At 37.6% G+C, this 26,772-nt stretch overlaps 1 protein-coding gene across 1 annotated transcript; it reads right to left on the reverse strand.

The window, feature by feature from the left end:
• Positions 1 to 3,159: 3,159 nt before the first annotated feature.
• On the reverse strand, positions 3,160 to 3,540 carry LOC124247175 (prefoldin subunit 1-like). Its single transcript, XM_046676257.1, has one exon. The coding sequence runs from the start codon at positions 3,538 to 3,540 to the stop codon at positions 3,160 to 3,162; it is 381 nt and encodes a 126-aa protein (XP_046532213.1).
• Between the last annotated feature and the right edge of the window lie 23,232 nt (positions 3,541 to 26,772).

Consider the following 26,772-nt stretch of genomic DNA (forward strand, 5'->3'; position numbering starts at 1 on the left):
CAAGACATTTGAAAGACTGTCATGTTAGGAAGAAGACTCATTCTGCATGGTTTAGAGAACAGAAAAGTGACCAATGATAAGCAGATTCAGAGAGGCAGTTTTTGACTCATGCTACAAGAAAGAATTTTTTGAAATTATAGTCATCTGAAATAGGATAAAGTGATATGTTCTCTGTCTCCTGTAATATTCATATAAAGCCCAGAAAATAACTTTCCAGAGATTTATATAGTAGATAATATAGATTTATATAGTAGATAATGATTGGACCAGATTGACATTGAACATACTTTGAAGCTTGGATTATATTCTTTTGTTGAATTTCATCATCTTCAGAAGAGGCAATACATTGATTAAGGCTATCTTTCTCACGCTCTCTCTCTCTTTTTTTTTATAGCCGTTTAGCCCTGCACAGAGGGTAGTATTTTCAACAAATATTTATTTTACAAATCTGCATTGGTCATCTGAAAGAACGAAAAACATTTCATAAAATCCTTATGGTAAGTTATCACATTACACAGATTGACATCTGAAAACAGTTTTTAAAAGTACAAGGCCATGAGACGTACCACAGCAAATATTTTTATGCCTACTGTACATGAGAGAAAAAGAAATTCAAAATATATGAACCATATTTCACAGAAAAGTATCTGTGATGTGTAAACAAAAGCTATGAGTAGACTATGTACAAATAATTATGATCATTTCTAAATAGTTATCCTACATTTACATAACCTTTTTAGCTTGTTGCATGCGGTTATATCTAGATTGTTTTGTGCTGATCAGAAGTTGTGCAACTTTTTTGACGATATTTTGAAATTGGCAAAACTTAAAGTGAATTTTTCCATTATTTATTAAGCCCATATGAATTTCAAGGATTATTTATGGGAATGGTTTGATTCATTTGGAAGGTTTCTAGTGATGGATTTGTTTATAAAAGCACGTTAACGCCTAGAAAACATAATTCAACAAATTTTTCATATAAACTTTTCCATCTAAAGAAACACTGATTCTGAACTTATCCTAAGGACTTGATTTCTGATCCTTTTTTGGCCTCATTCCTTAGCAGATCAGCCATTTCCTGAGCACCCGCTCCATGCCAGGGATTTTCCATGTGTACCAAGGAAGCCCTGGCTGAGTTTGTTCCCGAAGAAATTTCTTTTTCAATTGAGAGAAGACTAATGAGGAACTGGGCTGGGCTTGATGGAGCCGCATGTGAACCAGACAGCTGATGTCTCACAGATGGTCTTACTTAAGACTAAATAACCTAGATTCTAGGAAAAGAAACTGATGTTCGACTACTGTGGGAACTGTGCACTGCATTGTTGATGCCGCAGGACCAAACTGGGAATCTTACCAAAAGATAACAATATTGAAAATCTAGTATTTTTCTATAGAACTTGAAACTATGCTTCTCATCTTAAATGTGCCACAGAGTTCAAAATCATGAGCATACTTTATTAAAAATGACCTGAAGACATGAAGCTATGCAAAAGTGCTAATTCCCACAAGCTTCTGAATGTAAAGAGACTTAGCTCCACCCCTGAAGGGTTGCACAGGAAAGAAGTTGTACGTAATTTCATGGATAAATGCAAACAAATGTTGAGTAGCCTTTAAAAGGACATTTCTTTTCCATGAAAGCTTTATATTAAGTTGATGATCAACTTTCAATAGAAGCCATCTTTAACAATTTTTTTAAAATTTTTTGGAAGTTAATTCAATCAATATCATGGTCAAGAATATTTTTGACTAACTCCCTCCACCTCAAAATTTTTAAACACATCAAACACATTTATTCACTTGTGGAACACGTCAGCTCCAGTACTCTGACTACCACACTATGCTCTGTATCAGCTGCAAACTCTGAGTGAGCAACAGGAGTAGCTTTAAATCATACAGTTTGCGAAAGGAGTCCTTATGCACAGTAGTCACCAACTAACATGCAGAAAGCTTGGTAGACTGAGATGAGGACCAGGAGGTTTAAGATTTTAAAAATCAAGAGATGATATTTATGATTTCGCATCTCTCAGTTCCAAGGATTGTTTTTGATTGTCTTAACCACTAAGTTACTAACCTCCATATCTCTTTTTTTCTTCTTCCAATTTCAAGTATTACAGGATTCTCCTGGAAACATAACCTTTAAAACATGAGTAATATTTTCGAACAAGATCTGATTCAGCGACCACGGGATTTGATCCATTCTTTTACTCCTCATGTAACACAATAGCACCTATCATGTGTCAGAACAAACAGGAAGGTAAATAAAACGCTTCTCTTACCTTCAAGTTCCATACAACATAATGGGCAAAGATCTTGAAAGTGTAACTATTTTTTAGTCCACAAAATGCTTCAATGGCATGACCATTCTTATGCTGCATCTATATCGACCATAATTGGCTAAGGAGCTGGGTCGATGGCAGAGAACGGAATTGAGGAAACAGTATGTAAGCCATTGCCACTATCTTCATATTTTTTCTTTTTGGAGGTGCTCCTGGTTTATTACTGAATTTTCTTTTGGAGTGTTTGGGAGGAAGCGGGAAAGGAATGTTTAGGCAGACTGCCACCGAGGAACCACTGTTCTGCTTACTTAAATTCAGCTATGCCCTGGTCTCCTTTCTTCTTATCTGCATACTACACGGAGGGTCAGAAGTTGAAGGGTTTACTCAGAGGAACAGAAAAGGAAAAAAGAGGGGAAGGCTTCAACACAGGCAGAGCAGGGCCACAGCCCCAGAAGGCACAGGGAGGAGCTCTCTGGCACATGGATACAGCTTCTGCATCTCTGTTCTCATCCATCAGCTCAAGAAAAGCAGACTTAGCAGAGTGGGACAGGCGCCTTTTATTGGTCTGACCAGTATTTGACTAGTAGTAGGCTCCGGTAGAGCCCCCCTGTCTGTTCTGGCTCCTATCTTCCCTCTCTTGGGAGTTCATGACTCAGCCTCAGAGGAGAGGAGTGTCCCGGGCAGGGGTTGCAGGCAGAGCCAGGATAAAAAATACAGGATTGGCATCTGAAAGGAGCTCAGAGTGATGTGCAAAACATAGGGTTACCAGACCATGCAGATAAAGAGTCCATCAGGGAAGAGCAGAGGCCGTTTCCTCACACAGACCCCTCCGCCCTTGCCAGGAGTGGGAGACGTTAGGAGAAAGAGCTTCCCCTAAAGCTTCCTACTGGGCCCTTCGTGCCGGCAGCATCTCCCGGATGTTGTCCTCAGCTTCCTTCATGCTCCACTGCTGGTAGGACTTTTTCTGTTCCGATTCTTTACTTTTTTCTTCTGCTATTTTCTGTTTCTCTAACAGCTGATTGTGAATTACCTCCTTGGATTGAAGAATAAACATTATTCCTACACCTTGATATATGTTAGTCTCATCTACCAAAGTCATAATCTCTGTATCTGTAAGATGTGCATGCTTTTTCGTTCTGTTTAGCTGTTCAATCTCTATGTCTGCAAGCTTCACTTTCTGTTGAGTGTCGATAGCTTTGGCTTGAAGCTCTGTGAAAACCTTCTTCAACTCCAGATCCACGGGGGCACCATCTTGGTTCCTCATCTTCCTTTGACGAACCCTGGCATTCTAGGAATAAGGAGGATGTCTGAGCCAAGATTTGAGTCCTTACTTGATTTACTTCCTTCCCTCGGGAACTTCTCACCTTCTTTGTGCATGACACCATGGCTCAGCCCATTTTGCCTCCCCTTTCCTTTTTTCCCCTAGATGGTAAGCTTCTTGAGGGCACAATGGTGTGTTCTTTTCCCTCTGAGTCTCCCTCAAGTTGCTTATCACCATGCCTTGTACATGAGTGTTTAGGGAATGCTTCTTGAATTATAAGCTTTGCATGAATGAAAAAGAAACCATAAAATATTATCAAAGGAGCAAAACAAAACATTCAGGAGGATACTTGAATTTAACAGTATCTCTATCAGAAAGCACGGTGTTTGTACTTAATTTCCTATAATGTCATGTGCACAGTAAGCCTACTCTTGAATTTTCCACTGCTCAGATAAGGCATGTGTGGGCATTAAGACAAATGAGGAAGAGAGAGGGAAGCACTTTGAACACTTTAATTTAAAAGTTCCTCTCAGAAAATCAAAAAGATAAAATCTAATTTTATTTCAGCATATGTGGCGAATACTGTAAGTGGCTGAGCAAAATCCATTTCCCTCCTCTGCTCAACTGGTCATCCCCCTCCCTCCATGATCATCTGAAAATGCCAGCTATTCAAGCTCCTGGCTTCACTTGCCAGTAGAGGAGACACAAGGGGATCCCACAGAGAGGCTCTCAGTGACAATATTCCCTCCCTGACTAAAAGACCAAGACACATGAGGATGTTTCTCTCACCTAGCATCTCCTTCCTTTTTGTCTTTCTGTGGGGCCTGTCCTCAAGCAGTGGCAGTAATCTTGCAACCACCAGAAAACATACTGAGGACAAAAGGCAACACACAAAGCCTGACAAAGAGTGAGGACTGAAGGAGCCTGGCTCCCAATTCTGGACTTCTGAAGTGAGACAATGTAGAACCCCACTGTGTAAGTGACAGGACTTCTGAAGTGAGACAATGTAGAACCCCAGTGTGTAAGTGACATGTTTCTGAGTGTATTGTATTGTGTGTGAGATGCTCCACTAGATGTTTACATGGATCACCACATTTACTCTTTAAAAATACATCACCTCATTTTATTCTTAAAGCAACACTTTGAGGAGATGCCTGCAGCCTGTTTCAATGGATAAGGGAAATGGGGCTCAGGAAGCACATTTCCATCCCCATGCCACCATTAATGGCAGGCTTGGGGTTCAAAACCACAACTGTCTGAGACAGGACTGTCTGTACTTTAACTTACTTGAACATTTATTAATTGACACAATTTTCATAATTTCTCAATTTGAAAAGGAAAGTATGCACAAATAACTACTTCAATGCCATTCAGCTTTACTTTAAAGAGATGGCATAAGACAGCAATATGGGGGAAAGGTCTTGGGGGATGCCTGACAAACCAGGACTTGCCATGATGAAGAGTTTGCTGATTTAACACCTATAGCCTGGGCAGGTAACATAATCCCCGAAGAGACTCAGTTTTACCTCAACTCTGAGACTATGCATTTCTAACATTCATTAAGGGCAGTTGCATAGGAAGCACTAGGTAAATACCCATGTTTGGATAGATAAGTGAATGAACGCCCACTATTAGGATAAGTGAGGAAATACACACATGATGATCAGGGCAAATGAATTCTTTGGAGTATCCATAGGAGGCTCAAGTAGCAAGTAGTATATCAAGTGCTTCTTGAAGGAAGGAAGGAGGGAGGAAAGTAAGGGAGAGAGGGAGGGAGGAAAGAAAGTACCTGAGAGAAGCCCCTGCCATAATTTAATTGAGCCACGTCTGCATATTGTAGCACTGGTCCAGGTCCCTCAGATCACTCTCACTGATTTTTAGGGTCCCAGCTATCACATAGACAAGGACACCTCTTGTACTTCAGTCCTGCAGTGTCTGCCAGTGGCTTTCCTGACTTTGGTTTCTGATCTCCCTGATCTCCTATGGCTAAAGACATGACCCCTGCATCTGGACCTCCTTGATGCCATTTGGCTCCATGTGAGTTTCCACAGATGGCTGTTATTTGGTCATTGACCTGGCTCAGGCTCACATTGATTTTCTGATTCTTGGATCTCTCTCCTGACTTTAGTATACAATACTCTTGCCCTTTTTACCTTTCCCCTTAGATTACTCTCTCCCGAGAGTTGCTTCTGGACCTGTGTCCCAAAATGTTCCTAGGTATTCTATTTCATTCCCATTTGCCATGGTCTAAATGTTGTGTCTTCCCACCAGTTCACAAGTTGGAATCCTAACAACCAATGGGATGATGTTAGAATGCAAGGACCTTTGGAGATGATTAGGTAGTGAGGGTGGAGCCCTTATTAATAGGTTAGTGCTTTTAGAGAAGAGATCCCACAGAGATACTTAGGCCCTTCCACCGTGTAAGGATATGAGAAGTCTGACACCTAGAAGACGGCCCTCATCCAACCATGCTGGCCTCTTGATCTTGGACTTCCAGCTTCCAGAACTGTGAGCAGTGAATTTCTGCTATTTATAAGCCATCCAGTCTGTGGTATTTTGTTGTAGCAGCCCAAACAGACTGACACCATTCATTTTCATTCAGGGTATTGCTTGAACCTTAGTTAAAGCACACTAATGCAGTGGTTCCCAGAGTGGGGTCCCTGGATCGGCAGAATAAGCATCACCTGGAAACTAGTTAGAAATGCACATTCTTAGGCCCTACACCAGGTCTAGTGAATCACAAATGCAGGAACGGGGCTCTGCAATCTGTGTTTTAACAAGTTGTCCAGTGGATTCTCATGAGTGCTAAAGTTTGAGAACCATTACACAAATGATACTAATGGATATTTATTTTCAAAGAATCACATCTGCCATTACCTTTTAGGTTCAGAAACTATGAGAAGCATCGTTTATTAAATCACTGCAAAGGGGAGATAATACACTAAGTTATTGGGCTTAGTTTGGGCTTGAGAAAAAACCCTGAGACAAGAATTAAACCACAGGCAGTTTTTCTGGGAATTCATACCAGGCGGCAGGAGTTGGGAAGCACTGGGGTCACTGTCATCAGCAGCAGAAGTGCAGCTTTGCCAGGGCCTCTCAGCTGAGTACAGAAACCCCCAAGAATATTTCATCCAAAGTGTGGGAGTGCAGAACACTCACCCACAGATTACTGTTCCTTATTGTTTGCAGTTTGCCAGAGGATGCCCAAGGCCCTTGAGTGATGGCTGCACCTGCATGGAACCGAGGTCTACAGCTTTGGTTGGAGAAAGCCCTGGGGCAGAAAAGTGGAGTGATGTACAGCAGGTCCCTGAGGCAGGACACTCCCTGTGCACAGATCCGCCCACCATAGCTGGGATTCATATTCCATGTGGGCTGAGGGGATGGAACGTGGGGCACTAAATACTTCTGCCGCAGTTCCTGTCACAAAATTACACTGAAGTGTTTTTCAGGTTGTAAAATGGCAGGCCTCAGACCTCGGAGACAAAAGATTGCTAAGTTGCTTTTCTGGTTTGTTTTTTTGTTTGTTTTTAACTCCCAGTAATTTCTTTTTCACTTTAATTATATTTGAAGTGACTGACAAGGTACATTTATGAACAATTACTATTTCCTGCATGAGCCATTTTTATAGCTCACCAGAGTTATCTGACACATTTCACAAACCTCACCATTCAAACTTGGATGGGAGTCAAGGGCTGAGAACGTGGCTTAAATAATTGTAGATAGTCACAAAACATGATTAATGTCTACTGATTGAAAGGTTTTTTTCACTGTATCAGCAATTGCTGTTGCCAGTCTTCACTATTTACAAACACAGAGCAGAGATTTTATGCACAGAATCATATGGGAAAAAAATTGGGGGATCAAATGATTTGTTTTCTAGTTTCCCTTTAATTAAAATTTTCCCATTTATAAAGGAAGATTCAAGTTTCTGATTCTTATTTTCCTCTCTCAAAGAGGAGGCTTATAGTATACTGTTTTCAAAGTAGACATTTCTCTTCTCTGTGACTAAAAGAAATAGGATTTAGTGACACAGTAATCATGTCCAATCACGCAGTCAGTGAACTCAGTCCGCCTGACTCTTCTCCAAACTCTGCCCACTAAATGCCAGAGTCTGCTGACTGCCCTGCAGTGTTTCTTTTCCCCTTCATCCACAGAAAGAGAATCTTCCATTTTCAGCCAGGCAGTTGACTGCAGAAGAAAGCCTACTTATCCCAGCCTCCCTTGCAGTGAAGTCTGACCATGTGATTAAATTTGGCCAATAAGATACAAGTGGAAATGCCATATGGCAGCTTTTGGCAGCCTTTCTTAAATTCCAATCTGAACATGCCCTTTGCCTGCTGTTTCCTCATCCCTTCCTCCTTCCTGCTGTGATGATTTAGCAACCATTCAATCCTTCAGGTGATCTGGGTACAGCTGTGATGATTTAGCAACCATTCAATCCTTTAGGTGATCTGGGGCAGGGGTCTGCAAACTATGCAGCCCAAGGGACACATTCAGCCAGCTGCCTATTTCTTTTTTTCTTCTTTTAAAGATTGGCACCTAGGCTAACAACTGTTGCCAATCTTCCGTTTTTTTTTTTTTTTAAGGATTGGCACCTGGGCTAACAACTGTTGCCAATTTTTTTTTCTGCTTTGCTTTATTTCCCAACCACCCCCCCCCCCCCCCCCCCCCCCCCCCCCCCCCCCCGCCCCAGCCCGGTACATAGTTGTATATCTTAGTCGCAGGTCCTTCTAGTTGTGGGATGTGGGATGCCACCTCAACGTGGCCGGACGAGCAGTGCCATGTCCGCACCTAGGATCCAAACCCTGGGCCGCCACAGCAGAGTGCGGGAACCCAACCACTTGGCCACAGAGCCGGCCCCTGCCTATTTTCATATACCTGACAGGCAAAGAATGGGTTTTATATTTTTAGATGCTGAAAAAATCAAAAGAAGAATGGTATTTCAGGTCACATGAAAATCATTTGAAACTCAAATGTTAGTGCCCATTAAAAAGAAAAATGTACTAAAACACAGCCACATTCATTAGTTTACTTACTGTTTATGGTGATTTTGCCCTACATTGGCAGAGTTGAGTAGTTGCAACAGGGACCATGTGGCCCACAAAGCCCAAATATTTGGCTTCTGGCCCTTTACAGAAAAAGGTTCTTGACTCCTAATCTTGGCAATGAAGGCCAAGCTAGGAAGAGCAATAAGATAGAAAATAGAAAGAGTCTGGGCCCTTCAGGACTTCATGGAGTGAAGCCACCCTGCAATCTTGGATCAAGTACCTCCAAACCTTCCTGTGAGAATAAAATAAATTCCTATCTTTTTTAAGCTACTGTTCCATAAGATAGCAGACTAAATTTTGGCCCCAATTCCTCACCCTCCCTGTATCCCACCTACCATGTGTCTTTACAGTTCCTCTTACAAAAAGCAGAGCATACTTCCCAAACCCTTACCTTTGGCCTTGGCCAACTGGATGTTAGCAGACAATACATAATCAGAGGCTCAAAATATATTTGTACACTTGAGCTTGCCCTGTTGCACTACTGTCATTGCCATGAGAAGAAATTGGCCTAGAAGCCCATAAGTCCCTGAAGAATGGAAGATATATGGATATAAAGCTTACTTTCAAATCTTCAGAACCACCCCAGCTGACCCACAGACCTTCAGTCTTAGTCGGAACCATCCCACCTGACCTGTGAACATCATAATAAATGCTTGACTGCAATGATAATAAATCCATACTGAGTTGGGGGTGGTTTGTTTTGCAGGAACAAATGACTGATAGAGGTGGTAATTTTTATTCTCTGTTACTTTCAGCCAAACTTAACCTACAGTTGTCTCTGACAATTATCCCATAACTGAGCAGAGGGAAAACTCCAAGCGTCCTGAAGAGGTCTCATGCCATGGAATCTAGCAGACCAAGATAATAATAGTAATAAAGAAGCCCAGCTCTGCCACCAGAAAATTTGTGCTTCATGGACATGCTATTTAACCTCTCTGAGCTTTAGTTTCCTCATCTGAAATATAGAAAATTATTCTATCTACATCGTAGCACTGTCTCAGAATTTAATAAGATAATGTAGACAAAACACTTGCTAGGTAATATAATTATAAAAATTAACATTTACTGAGAGTTTTCCACTTGCCAGACACTGTGCTCAAAGCAATCACCTGGGAAACATTCTGTTTTAATCCCCACATTACATATAAGGAAACCAAGGCTTTGTGAGTTTAAGTAACTCACCCATGGATATACAGTTAGAAAATAGAAGAGTTGGGGTTCAATCCCAGGAACTCCCCCTCCAGAACCTATGGTCTTAACTTCTAGCAGTTAGCATCTTCATCCTCTTTCCTTTGTTATATTCCTTGTATTCCTTGTAGCCAATTAATAGTTACTTTCAGGAGAAAATCATTCTTCTATATGTGGTTGGCTAAATGCACCTACTAAATGTTTACTCTGAAAGCAAAGAGTCAGTTGCCACTTTTCAAGAGCAGACTTCATGGCACCGAGCTATGCCCTCAGACCAGTGGTGTCCTGGTAAATGTTTAACAACTAACTCACCTCCTACACCCCACAATTTTGTAGAAGTTGCAGATTTCCATGGTGTAAATATCACCAGCACTGATTTCAAGCTACCAACCTAAGGGTCACTGATCATGGCTTGGGAAGAAATATGGATAAAGGGCTGTCAGGAGTCCCTATTGCATACCACTGCCCTCACACCCACCACATAAAGGGACTGCGTGTTCACATCTAGGAAGAGTCAAAAGAGTGAGTGTAAGTAACTCAACTTCCCTTCAGATGCCAGAGACAAGAATTAACCTGAGGGGTTACAAATTTGCAGAACCAAATAGCCTCAGAGCATAGACAATTAATATTACTGTAATGCAGGACAAAAGTGTTAAGAGAGTAGACATACTGGGGCCAGTGATAAGCCAAAGAGATAGTGTAGGCATTTAAAGTTAGATTTTTCAAAAACTAGTGGTGACTACACATTCACATTCACACACACACATATACTGAAAATCTATATACTAGAATAAGGTATGAGCCACCAGTTTTCAAGTTCTGCTTTCTTATGACTAAAAGATTGAGTAACTAGACACTGTGTTTGAGGATTCTGTGCAAAACAATTATTCAGTAATCTTCAAAACATGTTCTGCTCATGTAGCCTATCACATTCCCGTGAAACAATATTATCTTCACTGTAACAAAATAAACTCTTAAGTGACAAAATTCTATTGATGTCTTCATTCCCTGTTACCCTTAATTAACCCAATATAGCAAGCCAAATGTCTGCTTTGAATTTCAGGCTGCATTTTTTTTTTTTGTAGATTCTATATTCCTCTTGAACACAAAGGTGCCCTGCTCGAAAATGTCAATCTCCAAAGCAGTCTTAGTTTCTAAGCTACCAACTATATTTCCATGGTTTTAAAAAATACCTCAGACAGAGATTTGGAATGAAGATTTCCAAAATCTGGGATCAATCAAGAAATCACTCCCTAAAAATCTTGTTAGCTCCATTAAGTGTTTCCATCTAAAAAACAAGTTTTACTTTAGAACAATTCCAAATCCTCTGAATTAATTTTCCATTTTCCTTTTCACTGTTCCAGCACTTCTTTTCATATATGCCTCTGTTTTTTCCAGCCTGGCAGATGTTTAAAAATTTTAATAAGTAAATTCAAGTTAAGTTAATTTAGAAGGATAAGATTATACCAATCTATTTTGGCCAGTAAATTATCACTTTAAATCACCAAGCAACTAGAGTCCATATTCCTATAAAAATCAGCAAAATACACCAGAGACTGTCTAAACATTTAACGATTTTTTGGAATTTGCTGCTGCCAGTCTTCATAGTCTATATAAGTGCATGAGGTTTTGCCAAGGAAAACAACCTCAAATGGTCAGTTGTCCAAATCTTATCAAAGCCCATCTGAAGGAAAGTGATATTTATGGCATAGGGTTGGAAGCACATGCAAGCACTCATTCCTGTAAATCAAGCACTTCCATACTGGGTTCTAGAATTCTACAGCTGGATTTTAAGACCAAGGGCAGGCCAAGGTGGCAGATTTCGGAGTCTCTCACTCCCACATAAATCAAGGGAGTTTGGTTTTATATATTGGGGTTCTGCCAAAGATTTCATTTGAAAAGAAAGGAAGGATTCTGATGCTTAAAAATATGAAAACCAGTGCTGTAACAATGCTAGATTTTATACTTGAATCACTCCTGAGCATAAGAAATCCTCATGATTACACTATATCATGTTGATACCAGGACAGTAATGATCTTGATTATTGTTATTAAGGAATACATCAAGAAACTTTACTGTGAAATCTTTAATGCAGTGGCATGAGTAGTTACTGAGGTCTTTGTCCACTGTGTATCTCAGTGCCCCCCTAATGTAGCAACACTTGAAAAATTATTTTTGAGTTAAGGGATAAGAAAAACTTTGCCTTATGATATTGGAGAAAGTATATCTAATCATATATATCATTTTACTTCTACCTCCTATAAACTTGGAACCAAATGCGTGTCACAGAGATAACCAGTTTATGTAAACAACTTTCTGATTTAAGATTCTAGCTTCTATTTTTGTCTTCGTTTATTAAATTGTATTTTCTCCAGGCTACATGATATTTTTTTCTTTACTATCTTATCATGTTATATTATTTAAGATATAAGCTTGAGCATATGAAAAAGAGATCTGAAATAGCTATGTAGAAATGCATTTGTCTCTCATGTGAAAAGCTCTGCTCCATGGGAATGTCCAGGGACTTGGGCTCCCTCTCTCTCATGGCTCCCTTAAACCTCCTGTGTGGTCCTCATCTGCATGGCCCTTGATGGTGTATCCACCACATCCACATCTCATGCAGCAAGTGAGGGCAGGGCTAGAAGAGCAGCATACCACTAAAGAACTGTACATGTCAGTTCTACACATATCACATTAGCCATATCTAGTCACACAACTTTATAATTGAGCCTTCATCTGTGGGTTCTATTGATATAAAAAGGAAATAGAGAATAGATATGAGAGGAAGAAAAGAAATCAATCCATTTTATTCATATTATAGCCTAAATCATTGATTCTCAAACATTAGCATGCACCAGATTCACCAGGAGGGTGCTTATTAAAAACATAAATTCCTGGGAAACAAACACTGACTGTCTGAACTAGAATTTCAAAGAAAGAGGTCTGGTAATCTGTATATTTAACAGTCATTCTAGATAATTTTAATCAACAGGTATATATCAGAAACTATAGAGTAAATTATCTTTATTATTTTCAATAAGATATGTATGCCGAACTAGGTAATTCAGGTATCATTATCCCTTTAAATCATGTTGGAGGACAAAATGTGACATGATAAGGGAGAGTGATGTCAGCATCATGGTGGAGTGAGCTGTTCCCTTAGTCTCTCCCTTCTAAGATACAATGAAAAGGACATTCATAAACAAACAGAGGACATTCACTCAACACAATAGACATCTAAGAGATCCATGCAGCCATACATCTGAAGGTGAGGGTGCTAGAGCCCCCCTGGGAGGCAATTGAAGGATGTAAGTGGATCTCCTCTCCCTCCCCCAGAGGCAGAGGGCAGAGATCTAGAGTTCAGGACCTTGCATGGTGGTCAGACCATGACTCTGAGAGGAGAAGAGGAAAAGGCAGCCCTCCATGGGAATGCTCTCACTCTTGGAGTTGCCTCCAAGCCCATGGGAACACTCCACACTGAGGCAGCTAAGCAATCATGGGGGCATCCCTACAAAACCAAGCAGCCCAAGCAGGCAGACAGTGAGTGCAGAGGGGGAGCACACAGGATCATGTATGCAAAAGAAAGCACTCCCTCCCTTCACCTGGGCCACCAGTTCATTTGATCTGCCAAAGCAGGGGATCCCTGCCAGAGCACCTGCACATATGTGTGTAAAGCAGCAGCAGTCAGTGGGCAAATGCAGACAGGCCTTGTCAGCACAGATTCCAAAAGGGGTTGTGATGGAAACACAAACACAGAAAACACAAACACAGAAAACACAGCTCCTGCCCCTCCCACCCCAGTGGAGGCAGGGGGAATCTGTGACAAAATACTACCACTATGCAACAGCAAAGGCTCACCCCATCAGATAGCATGGAGAAGTATATTAACACTCCAGAAAAGAAGGAAAATAACAAGCATCCAAAAATCAATCCTGAAGTCACAGAAATTTATAAATGACAGAGAGTTCAAAATAGTATGATAAAGAAACTCAACGAGTTCCAAAAATTTCAGAAAGACAGTTCAATGAACTAAGGAATAAAATTAATGGCCAGAGAGAATTCTTCACAAAAGAGATTGAAACTATAGAAAAAAAATCAGAAATGTTGGAGATGAAAAACACAATGAGTGAGATAAAGAAAAATCCGGAGTCCTTAAAAAACAGAACTGATACTGTGGAGGACAGAATTAGAATTTAGAGGGCAGAAATATAGAAATGCTTGTGATGCAGGAGGAGAGAGAACTAAGAATAAAAAGAAATGAAGAAATTCTCTAAGAAATATCCAACTGAATTAGGAAATGCAACATAAAGATTATAGGTATTCCAGAGAGAGAAGAAAAGGAGAAAGGAGCATAGGGCTTGTTCAAAGAAATAATACCTGAGAACTTCCCAAACCTGGGGAAGGAACTGGAATTACATGTAATTGAAGCTAATAGAACTCCTAACTACATCAATGTAAAAAGACCTTCTCCAAGGTATATATTAATAAAAGTAGCAAAAGTCAATGACAAAGGAAAAATATTAAGGGCAGCAAGGTGGAAGAAAATAACCTAGGAAGAAACTCTTATCAGGCTTTCAGAGGATTTCTCCGCAGAAACCTTATAGGCTAGGAGACAGTGGAATGATATATTAAAAATTTTGAAAGACAAAAACTTTCAGCCAAGAATACTCTATCCAGCAAAACTATCCTTCAGATATGATGGAGAAATAAAAACTTCCCCAGATAAACAAAAGCTGAGGGAGTTCATTGCCACAAGACACCCCTACAAGAAATGATCAAGAAGGCCATCATACCATATCATCAGAAAACCACAGCCCTTTTTCAGAACATGTTAGCAAACACTTATAACGTTAAAGATAAAGGAAAGGAAAGCATCAAAAATAACTCTAATTCATTTCAATCACAAACACAAAACAAAATGGAATAAGTTGTGACAACAGTAACTTAAATGGGGAAGAAGAAAGGGATGGAACCTGTTTAGACTAAGGAAATAAGAGGTTATCAGAAAATGGACTATCTCATCTATGAGATCTTTTACACAAACCTCATGGTAACCTCTAAACAAAAAACCAGAACACAGACAAATGCTAAATAAAGAGAAAACTAAGAAAACCATCATAAAGAACCCCTGAACTGAACTGGCAGTTGGAAATCCACAGGACAAGAAACAGAGAAATACAGAAAAACTGGAAAAAAGTGATAAAGTGGAAGTATTAAGCCTTCATATATCAAGAATCAACCTAAATGTAAATGAATTGAATTCTCCAATCAAAAGACATGGGGTGACAGAATGGATTAAAAAACAAGACCCAACAATATGCTGCCTCCAGGAAACACATCACAGCTCTAAAGACAAACACAGGCTCAAAGTCAAGGGATGGAAGATGATACTCCAAGCAAATCGCAAGCAAAAGAAAGCACCTGTTGCCATACTTATATCAGACAAAGTAGACTTCAAAATAAAAAAGGCAACAAGAGAAAAATGCAGTGTATAATGATAAAAGGGACACTCCACCAAGAGTACATAACACTTATAAAAATATGTGTAGCTAGCACAAGAGCACCAAAGTACAGAAAGCAGCTATTAATTGACCTAAAAGGAGAAATTAACTGCAACACAAAAATAATAGGGGATCTCAACACCCCACTTACATTGATGGATAGATCATCCAGACAGAAAGTCTACAAGGAAATAATGGAATTAAATGAAAAACAAGACCACATGGACTTAATAGGTATATACGGAACACTCCATCCAAAAAGCAGCAGAATACGCGTTCTTCTCAAGTACACATAGAACATTCTCAAAGATAAACCATATGTTTGGAAATGAGACAATCCTCAATAAATTTAAGAAGACTGAAATCACATCAAGCTTCTTTTCCAACCATAATGCTATGAAACTGGAAATCAACTACAAGAATAAAGCTGGGAAAGTAACAAATGTGGAGACTAAACAACATGGTAGTGAACAATCAATGGATCCATGAGGAAATTAAAGGAGAAATAAAAAATATTGAGACAAATGAAAATGAAAAGACATCTTACCAACTCATATGGGATATAGCACAACCAGTCTTAAGAGGGAAATTCATAGCAATAGGGGCCCACCTTAACAAACAAGAAAAATCTCAAATAATTAATCTTAAACTACACTTAACAGCACTAGAAAAAAGAAGAATAAACAAAGCTTTAAGTCAGTAGATAGAGGAAAATAATAACAGTAAGAGAAGAAATAAATGAATTAGAGGCTAAAAAAACAGTAGAAAGAATAAATGAAACTAAAAGCTTGTTCTTTGAGAAGACAAACAAAATTGACAAACCCTTCACCAGACTCACCAAGAAAAAGAAAGGGCTCAAATAAATAAAGGTAGAAATGAAAGAGGAGAAATTACAACAGATAACACAGAAATAAAAAGAGTTATAAGGGAATACTATGAAAAACTATATGCCCACAAATTGGATAACCTAGAAAAAAATAGATAAATTCTTAGATTCATACAACCTCCCAAAACTGAATCAAGAAGAAATAAAGAATGTGATTAGATGAATCACAAGTAAAGAGATCAAAATAGTAATCAAAAACCTTCCAAAAAATAAAAGTCGAGGGCCAGATGGTTTCTCTCAAGAATTCCACCAAACATTCAAAGAAGATTTAATACTTATCCTTCTCAAACTGTTCAAAAAAATTGAAGAAGACAGAACACTTCCAAACTCATTCTATGAGGCCTACATCACCCTGATCCCAAAGCCAGACAAGGACAGCACACAGAAGGAAAATTACAGGCCAATATCACTGATGAACATAGATGCAAAAGTCCTCAAGAAAATATTGGCACACTGAATATATTAAAAGGATCATAGACCATGATCAAGTGGGATTTATACCAGGGACGCAAGGATGGTTCAACATATGCAAATCAATCAATATGACACACCACATTAACAAAATGAGGAATGAAAAACACATGATGATCTCAATAGATGCAGAAAAAGCACTTAATAAGATCTAACATCCGTTTATGATAAAAAAAAAAAAACCTCTCAATTAAATTGGTATAGAAGAAAAGTACCTCAACATAATAAGGGTCATATATGACAAATCCACAGCCAACATCATTCTCAGTGGGGAAAAACTGACAGCTATCTCTCTGAGAACAGGAACAAGAGAAGGGTGCCCGCTCTCACCATTCTTATTTAACATAGTACTGGAGGTTTTTAACAGAGCAATTAGGCAAGAAAAAGAAATAAAACGTATCCAAATTAGCAAGGAATAAGTGAAAGTCTCATTTCTTTTGTTTGCAGATGACATGATTCTATGTATGGAAAACCCTAGAGAATCCATCCGAAAAGTATTAGAAATAATGAACAACCCCAGCAAGTTTGCAGAGCACAAAATCAACTTACAAAACTCAGTTGTATTTCCGTACACTAATAACAAACTAACAAAAAGAGAATTCAAGAATACAATCCCATTTACAATCGCAACAAAAAGAATAAAATATCTATGAATAAATTTAACCAAGGAGGTGATAGATGTATACACTGAAAACTATAGGACATTATTGAAAAAATTGATGATGACATAAAGAAATGGAATGATATTCCATGCACATGGATTGGAAAAATAAACATAGTTAAAATGTCCATACCTAAAGAAATCTAGAGATTCAATGCAATCCCACTCAGAATCCTAATGACATTCTTCACAGAAATAAGACAAAGAATCCTAAAATTTATATGGAACAACAAAAGACTCTAAATAGCTAAAGCAATCCTTAGGAAAAAGAACAAAGCTGGAGGCATCACAATCCCTGACTTCAAAATGTGCTACAAGGCTATAGTAATCAAACATCAAGGTACTGGTACAAAAACAGACACACAGATCAGTGGAACAGAATTGAAAGTCCTGAAATAAAACCACACATCTATGGACAGCTAATCTTTGACAAAGGAGCCAAGAACACACAATGGAGAAAGGAAAATCTCTTCAATAAATAGTGTTGGGAAAACTGGACAGCCACATGCAAAAGAAAGAACGTAGACCATTATCTTATACCATGCATAAAAATTAACTCAAAATGGATTAAAGACTTGAAGGTAAGAAGTGAAACCATAAAACTCCTAGAAGAAAATATAGGCAGTGCACTCTTTGACATTTGTCTTAGAAAGATCTTTTTGAAAACCATGTCTATTCAGGCAAGGAAAAAAATGGAAAAAAAAATGGGACTACGTCAGACTTAAGAGCTTCTGTAAAGCAAAGGAAACCAGGAGGAAAACAAAGATGACCTACTAATTGGGAGAAAATATTTTCAAATCATATATCTGACAAGGGGTCAATTTCCAAAATATGTAAAGAACTCATACAAGTCAATAACAGAAAAATGAACAACCTGATCAAAAAATGGGCAGAGGATATGAACATTTATCCAAAGAAGATATACAGATAGCCAACAAGCACATGAAAAGATGCTCAACATCACTAATCATCAGGGAAATGCAAATTAAAACTAAAATGAGACATCACCTTACATCTGTTAGAATTGCTATAATCACGAAGACAAAAAAATAACGAATGTTGGAGAGGGTGTGGAGAAAAGGGAACAGTCACACACTGGTGGTAGGCATTTAAACTGGTGCAGCCACTATGGAAAACAGTATGGAGATTTATCAAAAAACTTAAAAGTAGAAATACCATACGACCCAGCTATTCTACTACTGGATATTTATCCAACAAACTTGAAATCAACAATTCAAAGAGACTTATGTACCCCCATGTTCATTGCAGCATTATTCACCATAGCCGAGATGTGGAAGCAACCCAAGTGCCCATCAACAGATGACTGGATAAAGAAGATGCAATATGTATACAATGGAATACTACCCAGCCCTAAAAAAAGACAGAATTGTCCCATTTGCAACAACATGGATGGACCTTGAGGGTATTATGTTAAGTGAAATAAGCCAGACAGAAAAAGACAAACAACATATGATTTCACTCATATGTGGAAGACAAACAAACAGATGGACAAAGAGAACAGATTAGCGGTTATCAGAGGGGAAGGGGGTTGGGGGTGGGCATAGGGGTAAAGGTACACATATATATGGTGACTGACAATTAAAATGTACAACTGAAATTTCACAATATTATAAACTATTATGACCTCAATTAATTTTTTTTAAAGTAACATGATAAATAATTTCACCCCCAGTCTTGTCCTCAACACCCAACACATACCCTTCTAAGGGGCTCTTCTCTTTTCCTATCAACCTCTTTTTACTGCATTCCTGCCATTTCCTCCTAAATTAAGGTTTTTCATTACAGTATTACTTGAGTTCACCTCTGTATTCCTAAATGCAGCCTTACCGTAACTCCAACATTATCCTTGATGGTATATGGTATCATGAGGAAACAGCCACATTAAAAAATTGCTCAAGATGATGAATAACATGGTGGCATCATGGAAGTCTCAAAATGAGCCTCAATATGACGTATGGTTGGAGTAAATGGAGGGAAGAAAGAATAAAGAAGCCCAGACTATATGGACAGCAGAATAACAGGAGGCCAAAGACGTGCAAAAGCTTTTTGTGGTTCACAAGGCTACATCAAAACCCTGATCAGAAACCTATGAGGAAATGGTATATACTCCCCTCCTCATTCCTCATAATACTGTTTTCATGCTATTGCCAAGGCGACCCAAAGACTGACATCTCTCCAGAAAGCTTCTTCATTGGCTCCCTATGATACTGACCTGGTCATCATCAGAAGGATCTTCCTTGTTTGAGTTCTTAAGCCAGACCATTGAGAAAGACAAAGAAAACTTCTCATAGACAAGGTTTCTCACTAGCCTCGCAAATCCCGTGATTTATATACATCATGGCCAGAATAAACAGCGCTCCCCCCATAATAGCCAATTCCTGATTTGCTCCAATAAGTTTGTACTTAATTACATGTGTTTAAAACTCCACAGCATTCCAAAGTATGTTTATTTCCAGTAGAAAATTATTTCTTAATAATAACTTTACAAAGACACAATGAGAAATCTGAATAATATTACAGAAATATATTTAATGCCACATTTTTAAGCTCACACATGTTCCAGAAAGTAAGATCTACTTATCTTTCTGTCTTCAAACTAAAAAACACGTACTCTCAAAACCATACTCACCAGGAGCTTAACAGTGTAGACTGATATATACACATAGCTAGTATGAGGTTAAAGCTGTGTCATTAAGCAAATGATCTAGAGAAAAAAAGATTCCACTATAGGTCTCCAGATAGACCTTGGCATAAAAAGGGGTCATAAGAGAGCAAAATATTCTGAGAACTAGAGCCTTTGTAGCTAGCATAGCTGGAAATGGTAAAGACATTTGGGAGTTGATGCCCAGGTATGTACCTCTAAAATAAGCAGACCTAGACTGTGCCTGATATTAAAAAATAATGACATTTTGTTTGAGTCTTTGCTTTATGTGCAATTGTAACTCTTAAGAAGATGATATTTTATATATAAATAAAATTAGTTTGTGATACTCAATTTAAAAACACACAGGCCTTTGTAGTAATTAAAGGTTAATCTTATTTTCCATTGTGAATTTGGCATACAACATATTTACTAAAGTTAAAATAATTCAGCAGTACTTTATCATTACTATTTCTGCAGTGAAATACAATGAGTTTTAAATATTAGAAATCAGGAATTTAAAGCATCATAGTTTTAAGATGATAGAATTTTTTGTCCAAAAAATTTCAATCAAGATAAAAATTACTAGACAATAAAAAAAGTTCACTAAGTGGCTAGACACCAGGAAATAAACAAAAATGAAGAATTTCTCCTTACATCAGCAATTAACTATTTAGAAAATAAAAAATAAAATGTTAGCTTAAATACAAAGAATATATAAAACAAATATATAGTATGCCTGGGAACGAAAAAATATTAATTTTAAGGAATCTATAAAAATAAAAGTCTAATATTTTACTGAAGGATGCAGAAAAGATTTGAATAAGTATTGAACCAAATTTTGTTCATTATTTGGAACACTCAGTATTGTAAATATTGATTGTCTACATATTGAATTTATACAGTTATCTAATATAATTCCAATAAAAGTCCAAGATGAAATTTTTTGGCATGTATAGAGCTGATTCTAAAGTTTCTCAGAAAAATAAATAGACAAAATAAAGAAGAAATTTTAGGGTGGAAATGAGTAAGGGAGTGTTAATTAGCACTTTCAGATTTTAAAATTTGTGTAAGATCAAAATATTATAAAATATTAAGGCTAATAACACACAGTGAAGTAAAAGATTCTGAAAATATAATTAAATATAAAAGCTCATATTCTTAGAAATCAATAAAACTATTCAATAAGTGGTGCTAGAAGAACTAGTTATAATATAGAAATAATACATAGTCTTCACATTATTTGCCCAAAAATTCTAATAGGTTAAAGAACTAATTTTAAAAATTGACTCTATATTTCAAAAATAAAGAAAATACAGATAAATAGTTATATCAGTTTTGGAAAGAGAAAACACTTTAAAAACATAAGCAGTACACTCTGACATTGGTCTTAGTCTTCTAATACCACATATACTCAGGTAAGGGAAAGAATTAAAAAAATAAAGAAATGGGACAACATCAGATTAAAAAGCTTCTGCACAGCAAATGAAACCATCAACAAAATGAAAAGACAACCCACAAACTGGGAGAAAATATTTCTAAATCATATATCTAACAAAGGGTTAATTTCCAAAATACATAAAGAACTCATACAACTCAATAACAAAAAAAATGAACAACCCGATAAAAAAATGGGCAGAGGATATGAACAGATATTTACCCAAAGAAGATATACAGATGGACAACAGGCACATGAAAAGACATCCAACATCACTAATTATTAGGGAAATGCAATCAAAACTGTAATGAGATATCACCTCAAGCCCATCAGAATGGCTATAATTAACAAGACAAGAAATAACAAATGTTGGAGAGAGTGTGGAGAAAAGGGAACCTTCACATCCTGCTGGTGGGAATGCAAACTGGTTCAGCCACTATGGAAAACAGTATGGGGATTCATCAAAAAATTAAAAGTAGAAATACCATATGACCCAGCTATCCCACTACTGGGTATTTATCCAAAGAACACGAAATCAACAATTAAAAGAGATTTATGCACCCCTATGTTCATTACAGCATTATTCACAATAGCCAAGAAGTGGAAGCAACCCAAGTGCCCATCAACGGATGAATGAATAAAGAAGATGTGGTATGTATATATATATAATGGAATATTACTCTGCCATTAAAAAAGAAAAAGTTGTGCCATTTGTGACAACATGGAGGGACCTCAAGGATATTACACTGAGCAAAATAAGTCAGACAGAGAAAGACAAACATTGTTTGATTTCACTCATATGTGGAGGATAAACACATGGATAAGGAGAACAGATTAGTGAATACCAGAGGGGGAGGGCAAAAGGGGTAAAGGGGCACATATGTATTGTGATGGATAGAAAATAGACTATTGGTGGTGAACATGATGCAGTCTATACAGAAACTGAAATAGAATAATGTACAGCTGAAATTTACACAATGTTATAAACCAATATGACCTTAATAAAATAAAAAAGTAAATAAAAAAATTAAAATATCTGTTGATATGCTTTATAAAATTTTAAATTTCTATGCATAAAAACACAATAAAATGATTAAAAGGAAGATGACAGGCTTGGGACAAATGATTCATAAAATATAGCTAGGAGGGGAGAGGCTGATATTCTTGATACATACAAATTGTTTAGAAAAATAGAAACACTGTACAAGAAAAATGGCCAGATGTAATAAAAAAGAAAAAGAAATAGTAACGGCTATCAGGATGGAAAAATACCTTGTCCCATCAATAAGCAAAAACCTACAAATTTAAACAAGAATGACATAAATTTTTTGAAGTTTGGTAAAGAAAAGCTATTGTATGCAAAGCTGGAAATATTGTAAGGAAATAGTGACTCTTCTCCTTGGTGGAGAAATGTAAATTGTCCATTCTGAAGGAAAATTCAACAACATGTTTGAAAACTCACTATAAAACCGAAAAAAATTGAAATAAGACAAACATCAATACTAGGAGACTGTTAGTTAAGGAGTATTAAGGCTCATTCATACAATAGAGTAAAAATCCCGATGTACAAGTTTATTTTTGACATGAGAAAATGACAAAGAGCTAAATGAGTAATAAAAAACAGGTACAGGGGCTGGCCCCATGGCTGAGTGGTTAAGTTCGCACGCTCTGCTGCAGGCGGCCCAGTGTTTTGTTGGTTCGAATCCTGGACGGGGACATGGCACTGCTCATCAAGCCACGCTGAGGCAGCGTCCCACATGCCACAACTAGAAGGACCCACAACGAAGAATATACAACTATGTACCGGAGGAGCTTTGGGGAGAAAAAGGGGGGGAAAAAAAACCAGTTACAAAACATATGGCACAAACAATTTCTTCAATAGATAAATATACGACTAAAAAGACAGATAACAAAATGTCAATTGTGATAGTCTCTGGATGATGAAATTATCAATAATTGTTTCATTCTTTGTTTTATAGATTTTTTGCATTGAAAATATTTTCTTTTAGAATTAGGCAGAAACACTAACAACAAAGCCACAGACAGAGAGAAATTTGTGGACACCAGTGATAGTTAATTTCATGTGTGAATTTGACCAGCCATGAGATGCCTAGACTAAATACTATCTCTGGGCATTCCTGTGAGGATGTTTCCGGATGAGATTAGTATTTGAGTGGTGGACTCAACAAAGTAGATGGCCCTCCCCAATGTGAGTAGGCATCATCCAATCTGTTGAGGGCCTAAATAGAAAAAAAGGTGGAAGGGGGAGGAATTTATTTCTTATTTCTGTTTCACTAATTGAACTGGGACATCTCATTTGCCTTCCATGGCCTTTGGCCTGGGATTCACACCATCAGCTCCCCTGGTTTTCAGGCCTTCGGATTCAGACTGAATCACACCACCAGCTTTCCTGGGTCTCCAGCTTACAGAGAGCAAATTGTAGAACTTCTCAGCCTCCATAATTGTGTGAGCCAATTCCTCATAAGAAATCTCCTTTTGTGTGTTTTCTGTTTCTCTGGAGAACCTTGGCTAATACAACACCTATAAAGGTATCTAAACACTGAGAGGGAGCATGGATTTCTGTGCTCTTGATTTGACAAGAAAGTTAAAAATTGGTTATTAAGCTAAAGCAAGTAATCCAGCTGTTAGCATCACTCAGATAAACATCTAGATAGGTGACTTGATTTTTCACTTGAAAATTGTTTGTCTAGTTTTGTGTGGGCACAGGCTGAACTATAGATTCAGAATGTGTCCGTTGCCATTGACCATGTGACTAGATCCATATATGAAATAAAACAATCAAAACACCTAAGACTTTCCTCACTATCCTGACATGCCCTGAGAGATCACATAAACCTTTTCGCCAAAAATCAAAGTGGCAGCCCTTCTCAGCAATCCTCTGCTACCACTAGGGGAGCCAGGGGAGGTGCTAACTCAGTTACCAAGTGAGCAACAAACTGGAAAGTGAAAAATCAAATCGCTGGGTTTGGGAAAGAATGAAACTAACACACAGCTTGGAATCAACCCGAAGTTCACATTTCATCGATTCTGGAGCTGTTGGAGATATGCCTTTTGTGCTATAGCTGCTCATAGATTCTTGGGTATTAGCTGAAGTGTATGTCAAAGAGTGATAGATCTATGAATTCTACCTTCTATATAACTCCGCTTCCCTTGTCCCAGTTCACAAGCATTGTTCTTCACTTGCCTATTGCCATGACCTTCTAATCTATCTCCTTCCCTCGCTCTATCACATCTCTAATCTTGGAGTCTCCAACCCCAGGGTCTACAAAGTGACAGTGATGGTCCTTTCAGCATATGCCTCAAAAGCTGTTAAAATAGTGTTTTGATGATATTATTCAGTTTTAATCAAACTAGTCTAATCAAATCGGACAGTTATGTAATTTTCCCCCGATAGTGATACTGATGACTATAACAGTTCTTACCTACACATTTAAAAACTTAGGAATACATTTTGCTCACTGATGAAGAATTTTTACAAATAGTATCGGTGGGTATAGAGCTGATTTATTAAAAATTAAAAATCCTTCAACTTCTAATTAGTTTGTAACAACTGCCTGATATCAGGGAAAACGGAAATTTCCTAGCCAAATTTTAATACAAAACTTTCCTTAAAGGGAGGACATGATTTAAAAGTGAATAAATATCATGAAAATTGAATAAATATTATAACTATGGCAGCAATGGAATTAAAGTATCAAAACGAATGGAACTTAGACCAGCACCTTATGTAGTTCTAGCACTAAGAGCAAACTACAAGGTTGTTGTTTTGTTTTTATTAAGAGGTGTATTCAATCACACTGTTCTCAATAGAAATGTACATAAATTACAGATAGTAGTAAAATTTTATTACTATCTTAATTTTATATTAGAAAGCAAAAGCATTTTATTGTTCATAATAAAATTTTAAAGAATTAAGAATGGAATCTTATCTTTATTTCATTTCTCTCTTTTGTACTACTTTATAATATGCATAATTTTAGTACTATAGTGCTAGTAATATAATTTATAAACAATAAGTATGTAGTGGGTTCATGAGCAATCAAAAAAGCTGGGAAAATAAACACTGCTCTAGTCTTTAATTCTCACAGTTGCTAAAGTTATTCTCTTAACACACATTTGAATCATGCCTTATGCTTCTTTAAAACGCTGTTAATAGCTCCCCATGGCCTAATGAACAAAATGCAAACTCCTTAGCAAAATACAAGAGTGACTTGGTCAAATATTTTCAGCCTCATATCTATCTGGCCTTTCCCACTCCTTCAGACATGATTAATTCCCCTTATTTCCATAGCACTTGACCTTAACTCCAGCACAGCACTCATTTTACTCTGCAGCATTGTGAGAAGTTTCTGTGGAACAGTCAATAGAACACTGGCTAGTCAGGAAACCTCTGGCTGCATTCAGCTCTACTGTTGCCTAATTATGAGGCCCTGACTTGGCACTTAGTCTATCTGAGCTCGAGTTCCTCATCTTTAAATGGAGATAATGAAAGACTGTTAGAGATAATATACATACATTTTCTAGTTAAGCTGTCTGCCTTTAGTAGTCACTCAATACATATTGGTTGAATCAATATACCAATGAGTAAATTATTCATTTTGAGAAGTGAATTTACATGTAGAACTTGACCCAGAGTGAATCGGGTCAAATTATATTCTTATTTATAAAGATCTCTAAGGGACATGGGGATTCTGATTAATTAAATATACAAACCAATAGAGGTACTACGTGTTACACAGGAAAATAACTAATTTTCAAGAAATGTAAATGTAACAAATGCCACACTCATAACTTCATTTAGTCACCTTTAATTATTTCCAAGTCACATTCAAATTTTGTTGCCCCTTAACATCTAAAGCATTTGGTTTTTTCCTATTTCTGATGATTTTACTTTGGGATTAACAGAAGTTGTCTCTATTTGGTTTTCAAAGATACTCACCACTTCTCACGATTTACCTGGAAAAAGGGGAATTTGAGTTTTAAGGGACCCTAGAAGTCTGAGCGTAGTGGAGGACTTGTCTCTAGCGCTCTTCAACACACAGCAGAATCACTATGAGCAGTTTATCTCAGACCCTTCCTAGGAAATTTAGTTAACCAAGCAATTAAAATAAGTGCAATTAAATTTTTTAAAAGTATGTGACCATATATCCTTGTGGATGGTGTAAGGTTCTGAGAATTGATCAGCTCTTTCATTGATGCGTATTACAAAAGATCCCAGCTGTGGACCAGGTTAATCTGTGAAGCTTTGAGTCTTTTGGCAGCCAAAGAGAGCTGTGAAAGGGAGTTGTCTCTGATATAAATCGGCATGACCTTTCTCTACACTCTTCACACTCACAGCAGAAAGCAATTTTTAGACAC

This window comes from Equus quagga, chromosome 11, assembly GCF_021613505.1.
Source record: "Equus quagga isolate Etosha38 chromosome 11, UCLA_HA_Equagga_1.0, whole genome shotgun sequence".
NCBI lineage: Eukaryota > Metazoa > Chordata > Mammalia > Perissodactyla > Equidae > Equus > Equus quagga.

Bases quoted from the DNA above. Each gene is read 5' to 3' on its own strand.
- LOC124247175 (XM_046676257.1), bottom strand. From the start codon at position 3,540: ATGAGGAACCAAGATGGTGCCCCCGTGGATCTGGAGTTGAAGAAGGTT.